The sequence below is a fragment of the Onychomys torridus genome, chromosome 23 (assembly GCF_903995425.1).
Source record: "Onychomys torridus chromosome 23, mOncTor1.1, whole genome shotgun sequence".
Taxonomy (NCBI): Eukaryota; Metazoa; Chordata; class Mammalia; order Rodentia; family Cricetidae; genus Onychomys; species Onychomys torridus.
This window is the reverse complement of record NC_050465.1, coordinates 32,852,879-32,865,842: the sequence shown is the minus strand read 5'-3', so window position 1 is coordinate 32,865,842 and position 12,964 is coordinate 32,852,879. Positions and strand designations below refer to the sequence as shown.

The 12,964-nt window shown below is 38.9% G+C and overlaps 1 protein-coding gene across 2 annotated transcripts in view; it reads left to right on the top strand.

Annotated features, from left to right (window-relative positions):
* Positions 1-12,964, top strand: part of Col5a2 (collagen type V alpha 2 chain) — a 130,042-nt gene that overhangs the window by 88,505 nt on the left and 28,573 nt on the right. The window contains exons 13-23 of one of the 2 annotated variants that reach the window (XM_036173706.1): positions 973-1,026; positions 1,963-2,016; positions 2,920-2,964; positions 3,419-3,472; positions 5,150-5,194; positions 7,655-7,708; positions 11,013-11,111; positions 11,410-11,454; positions 11,558-11,656; positions 12,103-12,156; positions 12,357-12,464. In XM_036173706.1, the coding sequence (XP_036029599.1) occupies positions 973-1,026; positions 1,963-2,016; positions 2,920-2,964; positions 3,419-3,472; positions 5,150-5,194; positions 7,655-7,708; positions 11,013-11,111; positions 11,410-11,454; positions 11,558-11,656; positions 12,103-12,156; positions 12,357-12,464 (711 nt within the window). The remainder of the gene's footprint in view (positions 1-972; positions 1,027-1,962; positions 2,017-2,919; positions 2,965-3,418; positions 3,473-5,149; positions 5,195-7,654; positions 7,709-11,012; positions 11,112-11,409; positions 11,455-11,557; positions 11,657-12,102; positions 12,157-12,356; positions 12,465-12,964) is intronic. The other variant, XM_036173707.1, reaches the window with a different exon arrangement.

Here is a 12,964-nt window from a genome sequence, read left to right as displayed (position 1 = left end):
AGGGAGATGTATGTCAGTGAAAGGGAGTGTGTCAGTAAAAAACCTTTAAGGGACTTCTTGATATGAAAGATTTTCTTAGCATGGTTGTGTCCACAGAAGAATTAGTGGCACCTCATCTTTTCAGAGATGGTTAGTACATTGTTACTGTGATATTCTCAAAACACTAAGGTACTTTCCCTGCAAGAAGTCACAGAAAATACTGCTGTAATCTCATCAACTGATTTTTTATTGAGTTATTATCCATTCATTTAGTAAATAATGAATACAGACTATGGTGTGTGGAGTGAAAGGACTCTGCCATTTGTGTAAGTGCTGGGACAAAGAAAGTTCCTCTGGAAAGGGCTGGTGAAAGTGACAGGGCTTTGAGGCATTGAAACTTTAATTCAGTCAGTGTCAAGGTAATGATTATTTATTGATTGCTCACTAACCAAGCATAAGGCTAAGTGCTAGGGATTGGATGATTAATAGCCACAGTTGAAATTTGACAGTTGTTTGATGGCACCCATTTTTGCTATCTGGGTATAGAACCTTCCAGTGGCAGTGGTAATGGGAATTCAATGAAAAACTAAATTCATGTAGTCAAAATAATAAGGGGAAAACAGGGGGAAATGCCAGGGTCCTCTCCTGAAGTTTCTTCCCTCTGTAGATCTAGTCAATCTACATACTGCACATATCGATCCATGAATATTTCATCATTTCTTTTTCTCGTCCCTTGTTAGTAGACAGTGAAGCATCACCACATGAGCAGCTCACTCATTAATCCACACCTCTGTGTGTTGTGCTTTCATTTCCAACAATGTATTTTTTTTTTAGTTTGATTACCCTAGTAATGTTTTTTATAGAGAAAATATCTTGTTCTTTACTTTAATATGTTGGTGAAAAAGATGTGTCAGGTGCCTGGGGGCAAAGGCATATGAAGTCATTTTCTGTTTTTATTAATGACCACAATGTGCCTATGTACCTCTCTGACAGGGTGCTCGAGGCTTCCCTGGTGCTCCTGGTCTCCCAGGCCTGAAAGGTCACAGAGTAAGTTGTCTTATTCACTGTTTTACTGAGTGGGGCCTGGGGATAATTCAATTAAAACCTTTGCAATTCCCTGTGCCAAGTGTCCTTATACTTATTGTTGCAATATTCATCTGCACTACTGAAATCGTAATGCTACCATAAATTTCCTATGATCCTATGAAGAAATACTGTGTTACATGAAATGATGGTGAGCAAGAAGAGTGTCTGATTTACAACCTCAACTAAGAAATGGACACACTTAGGAGAAGAGACAATCATCAATGAATGACGTGGTTAAATGGAGTACACGAGGTCATAAAAGGGTCCAACTTGGAAGACAATAGAAGTTTTTTGACTGGAGATAATGAATAAGTAACCATTAAATACATTGCTCACAAATGTAATGTGTCATCAGCCATATATTATATATGTGTCTGTATTGGAATATAGGTATCATCATTCTACCTTCCATCAAAATTATGTATCAAAAAGAAAGGCCAATATCAGTTATAGTGCACTGGGTAGTCACTTTGAGCAGTTGAAATTCTGAGTAGAATGTGTGTTGCTGAATGAGTTACCAAATAACATTTTTTTTGATATCTGTTGGGGAATGGTTCCAGGACAATCCCCACTCAAGAATACATTTAAAAAAACTATGTAAACCTTGTAACCTGTCTAGGGTCACTATATGTTTTTGTAGTGTAGATTATCTTTCTAAGAAGTCATAATTTGGTTACCAGTGCTTTAAGCTGAGAACATTATTTGTGAAATCTTATTTTTTCTTCTAATATATTTCAAGAAAGTATTGAAATTTTAGAAGAATAGTGAGCAACTATTTCACCTGTAATGCTTGTCTCCACATGGCCCTGTGTGTAAATGTGTTTTTGGTTCTTCCTTTGTCCTTTTGAAAACTGAAGAAAGCTAGAAATATTCATAAATTTACATTGCTCTTTGCAGGGACACAAAGGTCTGGAAGGCCCCAAAGGTGAAGTAGGAGCAACTGGTGCCAAGGTATTTGGTTCCTGATGCACTGCAGCACTGCAGCTGCCCTGAACAACACTAACCTTGACTCACTGCAGCTGCCGTGGACATCACTAACCCTGACTCACTGCAGCTGCTGTGGGCATCACTAACCCTGACACACTGCAGCAGTGCAGTTGCCATGGACAACACTAACCCTGACTCACTGCAGCAGTGTAGCTACTGTGGACAACACTAACCCTGACTCACTGCAGCTGCCGTGGACATCACTAACCCTGATTCACTGCAGCTGCCATGGACATCACTAACCCTGACTCACTGAAGCTGCTGTGGACAGCACTAACCCTGACTCACTGCAGCTGCTGTGGACAACACTAACCCTGACTCACTGAGCATTTAAAGAGGAAATGCGTTTAGATGAGAGGGAGTTAAAAATGCCAGGTAAATAAAAAGCTTTCTGGTTACTCTACTCTTTTCCAAGAACTTCTAGCCATTCTTTCCTCCCAAAGTGATTTATTTTTGCACACAGCAGAGAAAATAGCACAGAAATATCAAGGACTTCTTAAGAGGAAAATATCATTATGAGATATTAATTTTTTTTCTAAATTTCCTAAGAAAGTAGCATAGTTACTTTTAGCACTGTGAATTTTATTTGGCATATACCAGACATGTAAGTGCCCACTGACTAGAGATTACAGTTTAGATCAATCTTGTTTAAATTCCCAGTTTTAGACTTTATTTTTATGGTAATTATGCTTTCATTTAATTTTAAGAAGATCTAGTAATAACAAACTCTGAGATCTTCCTTTGAACGTGTATTTTGCAAACGTCCTTTTTGAAACTGTGCCTTTGACATCATGTCTATATGGAACAGTATTTTGGTAATTGTATTTAGATTTCTCATACTGTGATGTACTCTCTCCTTTGCTTTAGGGTGAAGCTGGCCCCACTGGTCCAATGGGTGCCATGGGCCCTCTGGTAAGCCTCACATGCTTTATTTCTTTGTTTTTCATATTACAATAAGAAAATGTTCAAATAAAAATCCATATATTAGCTAGTAAATCATTCTGAAAAGTAGCTGATAGAAAAGCAACCAAAGAGAATGCTGCTCTCCAATTGGAAGCTGGCCCTTCTGGGATTCCACCGCTTTTCTTTTAGCACAGTAATAGAAAATTACTCTTGTCTATTTAGCTTTTAAGTCAATGTTATGCGGAATCTATTTGTGTCAGGTGTGCATCTCTGTAGATGAACATATTTTCACATCCAAATTTGCTCCTTTCAACACTGCTTTTTATATTCATTATATTATTTTATTTCACAGGTCTTATTTTTATTTATATTATGTCTAAATTGGATGACGCAGTGAAATCAAACCAGCCTAGAACTCATGTTAGATGTCTCAGGAGATTGTTTTTTTCTATGTCACTTGTAGGGACCAAGGGGAATGCCTGGAGAGAGAGGAAGACTTGGGCCACAGGGTGCCCCTGTAAGTATACCTGAATCATGTATTGAGAACTATATTCAACTTTTTTCAGTTTTGTCTTAGTAGGTATGATTTTTAAATGAGAGTAAGACATATAACTTTATGATTGGATTATTTTTATTCTGATACAAACTTCAAGTTTGAAATACTGGACAGTGTGGTCCGACATTCTGAAAGCTGTGGAGAGAATTCATAGAACATTCCTCCCCCAGGTTCAGTCACCATCAGCCTTTTGGTTTATCCTCCAGTAAGCCTTTCTAATTTCCTGAGACAGGGATTGTATACTCAGGCCATTTCTCTACTCTGTATGCTGTCCCAGATCACGTTGGAGCCAACACTTACCTCTGGACAGCAAGCCAAGCATGATCCCCTCCATCCAATGCTAACTAGACAGTGAAGAATCCAGCTTAAAATGTCTACTTCCACATCTGCCATCTTGTAGCACATTTGACAACAGTAGACTTTGGGACTTAGGTCAGTTTTCTTAGATAACAGCTTGAAAACTGTGACTTGTAAATGGGAAATTGATGAGGGAGTGCATCAGAAAATATACCTATGAAATATGAATAAGAAAGCAGACTCTGAAAGAAGAAGCTGGATAGTGTTGCAATTACAGCAAAGAACTCAGCAAATACCCAGGGAATCATCAGCCTGTGTAGACATGACCAAAGAAAGGCCAGCAATGGGAAGAGCCATTGCAGTCCCCTGGGAGAGTCTGACTGTAGCCCTCAACAGGTGTTATTCCAAATGACTCAGTGGGCCCTTCTGTGATATTCCATCCTGACAAGGATGTCTCTGAAACAGAAAGAATTAATTTGAACTTAATTTTTGTTTGTGCCTCCTGTGTTATTATTTTGTTTGTTTGTTTTGCAAAAGCACTTGTCCTCAGAGTTAATCTGGTCAGTGAGAAGGACAAGATGCTCAAACTATCATTGGGTCTGAGTTTACATGACACAGGGTGATGCAGTTAAGTAAAGCCAATACTTGGATCCGTTTTCTTTCTTTAATCTTGCTTTTAATTGTTTTTCGTTTATTTGTATTTTACTGATACAGGATAAATATGTTTATTGCTACCTTATATATATGTATATAATATATTGTAGCTGGAGTTTTTCTGGTCCTGCCTGGCTCACAGTCAGGACAAATCTCTCTCACCCACCAGTCCCACAGTCTCTCAGACCCAACCAAGTAAACACACAGAGACTTACATTGCTTACAAACTGTATGGCTGTGTCAGATTTCTTGTTATCTAGTTCTTATATCTTAAATTAACCCATTTCTATTAATCTATACTTTGCCATGTGGCTCGTGGCTTACTGGTACCTTATGTCTTCCTTGTCATGGCAGTGGCTGGCAGTGTCTCTCTGCCTCAGCCTTCCACTTCCCAGAATTCTCTTCTCTGCTTGTCCTGTCTATACTTCCTGCCTGACTACTGGCCAATCAGTGTTTTATTTATTAACCAATCAGAGCAGCACATTTGACATACAGAATGTCTCACAGCACTCTGTCTTGAATAAACCCATGCTTTCATTGCCATTAGTTTAGTGGCCCTTGTCAGTCAGCCTTAATATTTTTTTCAATATTTTTCAGGGGAAATTGTTTGGGAAGCAAATGAATTATGAGGAAACACTGTAGAAGATGTATTTCCCTCTTTTAATTCTCTCTCTCTTTTTAAATTAGGGACAACGAGGTGCCCATGGTATGCCTGGAAAACCTGGACCAATGGTGAGTTGTGTTATTTTAATATTAACTAATCAAGTAATCCATTATTAATTTCTATATTTTCACATTTATGTATTTACTCATATATTATTTTATTTAGTTTTGTGTATACGATTACACAAATGTTCTAGACACTTGGAATAAAAACCTGAAAAGCATAGGTCTTATTTTTGAAAACTGGATATAGTAATTAAAATAGGTGTGGAATACTATTGTCAATGATGTAAAGTAGAGTGAATTTGAAATATAGAGCATAGAGGAGGATTGCTTGAACCTCCAATACATGAAGGATTTAAATAAAGAATTAAAAGTGAATAATTATCAAATAAGATCTTGAGTTATTGCTGCATAAAATGGCAGGTGTGTAATTCCATATATAGAATGAGTAAATGAAAAAGAATATGATGAACTCAGAGAAATAATAAGGAAAGAGATGAACTGGCTTGCAGGTAATAAATAGTTCACACAGTTACATTTATTATGTTAAGGACTGCTTGATCTCTTTCCTATCACAGGTATTGAGAAACCATTCTGTGGCATTAAGTGTAGGCATATATTACCAGAAAGGGCATCAGTTGTTGATGGATGAAGGTGGTCAATACCGAATGTGAAAGCACCATTAGCTTAATTCCAGAAAGGGACTATAAAATTGTAAACTAAATCTCTTATATTGGCAGTGAAGTTCAATTACATATTAGTGAGCTAAGAAAGTACAATTACACATTGGTTTTCTGGTTTAAGGAGTTCGGCACATAATAACACTTATCTGAAATTTGTGTGTGTGTGGTGTGTGTGTGTGTGTGTGTGTGTGTGTGTGTGTGTATGTGTGTGTGTGTGGTGTGTGGTGTGTGTGTGGTGTGTGGTGTGTGTGTGAATGTGTGTGTGGTGTATGTGAGTGTGGTGTATGTGTGGGGTGTGAGTGTGTGTGTGTGTGAATGTGTGTGTGGTGTATGTGAGTGTGGTGTATGTGTGGGGTGTGTGTGTGTGTGTGTGTGTGTGTGTGTGTGTGTGGTGTGTGTATGGTGTGTGTGGTGTGTGTATGGTGTGTGTGGTGTGTGTGGTCTGTGGTGTGTGTGGTGTGTGTACGTGTGTGTGTGCGTGCTTTGTGTGTGTGTGTACTTGTGTATGTGTGTGTGTGTGTGTATTCCGTTTGTAAGTATTTTATTAGAGTTTTTGAATCTACATTCATCAGGACGTCATAGTTCTCTAATTTGATAAACATGACATGTCACTCAATTTTGCCTTACTTGTGGTGCTTCCATGTGTAGATCAGTCTTTACTTGTTATTTGTTGAGATACCCAAAGGCTTAAAGGATATTAATATACTATGGAAAAAAGGGATTGCAGTCGATATAAATCTCTACATTTATTATGCCAAAAATGCCAAAATTATACCTCTATAAGCAAAGCAAGACCAATTCTTTCTAATAGATGAGTCATCTAATTTTTTCTGAGCTATAAAGAAATTGATTCATATGTAATTTTCTTTATCAAATTGCATACTTTTTTTTTTTAGTTCTTTAGTGGTGGTACTTTAGTTTCTGAAAGGTGAAATGTTCCATTTACAATCATGATGGTTATTCATAAAATATACATAACAGAGTAGTGTCAGGTGAAATAGAAATATATTAATCAAAATTCTTGACCCTGTGGATTTTTCTTCCCCTTGTCACTCAAAAAATGAAGTGAAATATAGGGCAATAGGAATATACTTTGAAAGGATTTTATTAATTCAAAACTCCAAGAGTCAAAACATGCTCTTCAAAGAAGTGTGGTAATTATCACTGTATCATCCCAAAGTCATAGACTTTAAACTGCTTTACAGTGATCGCTTCAGCTGTGTGCTGAAGTGTTAAACAACATTTGCTAGTGACGTAGCCAGATGACTCTGGGGTTCATTTGTACAGAATGAAATGTGAGATTTTGCTACAAAACAAAGCTGTTCAGTAACTGGTCTTGTGACTCAACATGGACAAACCAAAGCACACCTCTCAAGAGACAGGTGTTTCAATTGTGACCTAATCAGTTTTGTGTGGTACAATTAGGAAATGCGACTTCTTAATGAGATTTATTAATTTTATTTTATGTGTAGGAGTATTTTGCCATGTGTGTGTGTCTACACCATATTCGTGTCTGGCATCCAGATAGTTGTGAGCTGCCCTGTGGGTGCTGCGAACTTAACCCAGGTTTTCTGCAAACGCAGCAAGGGATCTCTGCTGCTGTGCCATCTCTTTAGCCCAGAAATTCAATTCTCATGGTTAATACCACTGTGTACATCTTGAGCACTACTTCAGGCCAGTGTTGGATGATACTTGTAATATAATCACACTGGTTTTTTTTTTTATGATGTACAGATTATTCCTATCTGTTAAAAATACAGATTCCCCCTCCAAAGAATAGAAAAATGACATCATGTATACTGATTAAAAATATGTGATTGCTTTACTGGTTTCTTTTTCATAGGGTCCCCTTGGGATACCTGGCTCTTCTGGTTTCCCAGGAAATCCTGGAATGAAGGTAAAGCACTAACAGCACTTGAGGAGTGCAGGCGTTTCAGTAGCTGAAGAATGTGGGGTTATTCTTTTTTAATTAATTAATTGATTTTTCCCAGCCCAATCACAGTTTCCCTTCCTTCCCTCCCTCCCTCTTTTCCTCCCAGTCCCTCCCCACAAATGTCCCCCACCATCCACTCCTCCTCCTCTTTCCTCTTCAGAAAAGGGCAGGCCTCCTATGGATCAGCCAGCCATGGTATGTCAAGTTGCAGTAAGACTAGGCACCTCCTCTCCTATTGAGTTTGGATGAGGCAACCCAGTAGGAGGAAAGGGTCCCCAAATCAGGTAACAGAGTCAGAGACAGCCCCCACTTCCACTGTACTGCAAGAAGACAAGCTACACCACTGTAGCGTATGTGCCAAAGGCCTAGGTCAGTCCCAAGCAAGCTCTTTGGTTGTCAGCTCGGGTTTTGTGAGCCCATAGGAGCCCAGATTAGTTGATGTTGTGGATTTTCTTGTGGTGTCCTTGGATTCTCTGGCTCCGTAATCTCTCCCCCCGCCCCACTGCTATTTCCCAGGATTCCCTGAGGTCCACTTAGTGGTTAGGTTAGTCTCTGCATCTGTTTCCATCTGTTGCTGAGTGAAGCCTGCCTGATAACAATGGTGTTAGACAACAATATATGAGTATAAGGAATCATTTACTGACCTATTTTTTTCTACTCAAATTTAACAAGAGAAAGGACCTAGAGTATTATGTTCATGGTCCCTATGTGAGGGAATTAAAAAAGAAAATAGAAAAATGAAACCTGTTACATGATGTGCTTAAAGAAAATGTACTTAGAGCCACACAACTGGGCTCTATAGATGGATGTTTTTAATTGGCTGTAAGGTAAGAAAGGACATCTCAGAGCCAGTGGACACTCTGTTCTTGGATAGCGTGTGGGAAGTAACTAATAGCAGACTGTTTTAAACAACAGGAATTTAAAATAAATCAGATCTTGAAAAAAATAAAAGCTGTTCTGTCACAAAATGCTGGCTGGCCATTCCTCAGTCCCTCCCCACCCAAGCCCTTAAAGAAGTGAGTAGGGAGGACACTTGGCTTTCTATGTGGGAATGGATTGAAGCATTCTGTGGCATTGTGTTGTGTCACAGCTTGTTCTTTCTCTCAGTTCCCTGGGAGAGAGTCAAAGATTATAGTAGGAGGACAATAAGAGTATACTCGCTCAATCAGCAATAAATTCACAACACTGATTCTAAGTTGGGAGCCACATGATTTGATTTCCCTTTGCCCTGGGAGTAGTAACTTTCTTGGTCTTGAAAACAAATTTCCTTATAGCATTCAGCTTGCAAAAACAACTGCATCCACAGCTGGCCCATCAGGAGCTGCTCTGTGCCTCCTTTTCCCAATAGAATTCTGTCCAGGGTTAAGTGTGATGATTTGTGTAAATCCTTAATATGGGGGCTGGTCCAGCCAATATAGTATAGGTTCATGCTTCTTAAGCTGTAGTCAGACAGAATGTGAATTTAGAAATAGAAAGAAGCTGCCATTTTAAGTATTATTTGAAATACGAGAATCATTTAGTCAAGTTATTCTCTAGGCTGATTGCTTTAAGTTGAAGTCTTAAGTCATGTCAGTAACTGGTCCCTGCTTTCCTGAGAATCTGTTCCTTTAGGATTCTTATCTCTCAAAAGCCCTCATTCCTCTTCTTCCTCTTCCTTCCCCTCCTCTATCTCCTCAGCCTCCTTTTCTCTTCCTGTTTCTCTTATATAATACTGGCCATTCATTCTTCTTCCTCCCCCTCTTTCTTCCTTCTTGACTCCCTCCTTCCTTTTTTTCTGATGCTATTTAAGCAGGTGTCCACCACTGTGTTACACCCCAGCCCTGACATCCAAATTGTAATACTACTGACTCTTGACCCAACCTCCCTTCATGCTCTTCTTAAAACATAAAATTCCTTCACACTTTCATGGAGACTCCCCACCCTCAAACTGAGTGCTGGCTGGGAAAATAGTGAAATGATACTCACTGAGCCATTGTCTGTGAACTTGCAGAAAGCAATGTCTTCTCACTGCACCTGCAATTGGACATTAGTTCAACATCTCTAGCAACGTGTACAATTGGTTATTTTGGCATACTGTCCTGTGCCCCTGTGTATTGGTAGGACTCATTTTTGGCCATTGAATCTTCCTTAATAAAACTTAAACATGTACTAAGTTAGGTATATCTCAGAATCTATTTCGCTGTCTTTGCTTCCTCACTTACTCATCATAAAATCTCTGGGTCCTTGGTTTTAGCTATTTCTCTAAGACTATACCATAGTTTCTGACTGTATATGGATCAACTTTCACATCCAGTCATTTGCATTTCAGTAAAGGGTGAAGGGAATTTAATATGTTTTATTATTATAAACTAGCCTCCTAAAGCTCAGAATTTCAGTTTTCTTAGTTCCCATAAGGAATAATATACAGGACCAACCTTGAATTTCAGAGAAACATAGGAGACACTTGTGGTAACAATGTATCTCAAAAATTGCATAGAAGAAACTCATACTGAATTTGTTTATATGAACCAAAAGTTACCCTAGAATGCTGGATTTGGACTTGCTATTTTTGACTGTCATCTTGGACTGACATATAGGTTGCCATGACCCTTTGCTCTGTACTAATGCTGTTATTTTAATATCTTCTAGTTCCTGGAAGAGAAAGTGTCATTTTATTAATGCATTGGGTTTTGCTTTTTTTTTTTTTTTTTTGAGCTGAGGATCAAACCCAGGGCCTTGCGTTTGCTAGGCAAGCGCTCTACCACTGAGTGAAATCCTCAACCCTGGCTTTTGCTTTTATGTTGCTAGAAGTCATCAAGTTTATTGGCCACTTCAAAACCAGGTGCTTTCTATCTTACTGAATAAATATTTCTTTGAAGGTCAATAAGTGAATGTTTAATAAGTCAAAGCTTATTCTTTACTCTGAAACGTGATTTGCTATATTGCTTCTATAGAAAGGAAATGATTTCTTGCCTCTAAAGCATAGTGTGAAATTTCAAGTGTAATTTTACAGTGAGTTCAATTCATTCAAAGAGCTATTGGGTCCTGTAATGAATTTTAGCTATAAAATAGCATTGGATGGCAGAGACATTCAGAAATCTTCTGTTGCCTTCTGTGTTTCAATCAAGCTTTAATAGGTTGGACTTCAAATATCCAGGTTTACACTGAACGTAAACAAGCTCTTAGCTTCAGATACAGATTTAAAATGAAAAACTCCAAATATGTAGTTAGCTTCAGACCACAATACTAGTATTTTACTTGAGTCAATGTTTTCTTTTCCATCCTTTAGGGAGAAGCAGGTCCTACTGGAGCGCGAGGCCCTGAAGGTCCTCAGGGGCAGAGAGGTGAAACAGGGCCACCTGGTCCAGTGGGCTCTCACGGTCTTCCTGTAAGTGTCTCACATCTAAGAGCTAGCCCAGAAAGACGCTTATTTACGATAGTGTCAGAAGACGTAACTTATTTAATACAATTAATTAACACTCAGAAAAAGAAAAAGAACACTTTACCTGTCAATGTATCCTTTGTCTATCTTATGGAAAAAGTTGTTCACAAATAGTGCTGTTTTGATATAATTGTGGATATTTTTTTGTTTGAATTTTTCCTGCCTTTTCTTAGATGACCTGAATACCATGTGACATGTGTCAGATATAGCCTAATAGTTCCAAAAATTTTTCATGTACTTTTAGGGTGCAGTGGGAACTGACGGAACTCCTGGTGCCAAGGGCCCCACAGTAAGTAACAGCCTTTATGTCCGGTGGTTTTGAAAGGGATGCAGTTCTTGGCTCTGGATTCCTACGAGGTCTGTGGTCATCATGTCGCTCTTGTTGCTGGCAGGGTTCTGCTGGAACCTCTGGTCCTCCTGGCTTGTCGGGGCCTCCTGGATCTCCTGGCCCTCAGGGCAGCACTGGACCTCAGGGAATTCGAGGACAACCAGTAATGTCTCACATTATTTTTAAAATGTTTTCAGATTTTAGTGCAATTGCATCATTTCCCCTTTCTTTTTCCTCCCTCCAAACCTTCTCATAGACCCCCTCCTTGCTCTCTTTCAAATTCATTATCTCTTTTTCCATTAATTGTTGTTATATACTTGTGTGTGTGTGTGTGAGTGTGTGCATGTGTGTATGTACATATGTATATGCTGGGTGTGGGGGACTATACTTGTAATCCTAAGGCTTGGGAGATGGATACAGGAGCAAAGGTACTGATTCACCCCACACATATACTTTTACTACACATGAATGTGCACACACCCACAAAAATATTGCATTTCATTTTAGAACTAATTCAACATGGACTCAGCAGCCCATTCACTGTTCTTACTTAAAGCAGGAGGTTAGTTAAATTTCTCAGTTCTTTCAACTGTTGATATTTTATTTTAGGGTGATCCAGGTGTTCCAGGTTTCAAAGGAGAAGCTGGCCCAAAGGGAGAACCAGTAAGCCTTCATTATTTTATGATGAAAAGTATAAATATTATCTAGGGGTGTACTGCTTAAATTTTTTTATGTATGTAACATTGTAATGGCACAAAATAATCATTGAATATTCTTCAAATTTTTGCTGACTTAATTAGATAAGTTTCCTAACTTTAACTTAATGACTGACTATTCCTGGACCCCTGCTTCTGTTTTAATAGGGGCCACATGGTGTCCAGGGTCCCATAGGCCCACCTGGTGAAGAAGGCAAAAGAGGTCCTCGAGGTGACCCAGGCACAGTTGGTCCTCCAGGCCCAATGGGAGAAAGGGTACATTTGAATAAAATTCACTTCCTCTCTTTTCCTTTGTGTTTTCTTAGGAGTTTGTATGAGTAAATTTGTGACTTGGAAGGAAACATAAATTAGGAGACAATGTAGATGCCTTGCAGTGTATACTATGTTTATCTCTGTGTAAAGAGAGACAAGTGCCTATTTGAACTCATCTGTTCATCAGATATTGGCTGACTGGGGCTTTAGTGCTCAGGATACCTCAGTGACCCAGCAGCCTGGGGTTCTAATCCTCATGTGGGTTTACTTTACTGGGTAGTAAACAATAAGTCAACAGTTAAATAAAACACATTTTAATATGTGCTCCATATAGTGTTAAATAATTGGTGATACTGGAGAGTAACTTTGGATGTCTAACAGAGATAGATGCTAGGTCTGATATGTGGGAGATGGGGTGTATGACAGTGATAGGTGCTAGGTTAGGTGAGTGGGAGATAGGGTTGTTTGAGAAGGTAGCAGTTTGGCTGAAGCTGGAAGAGAAG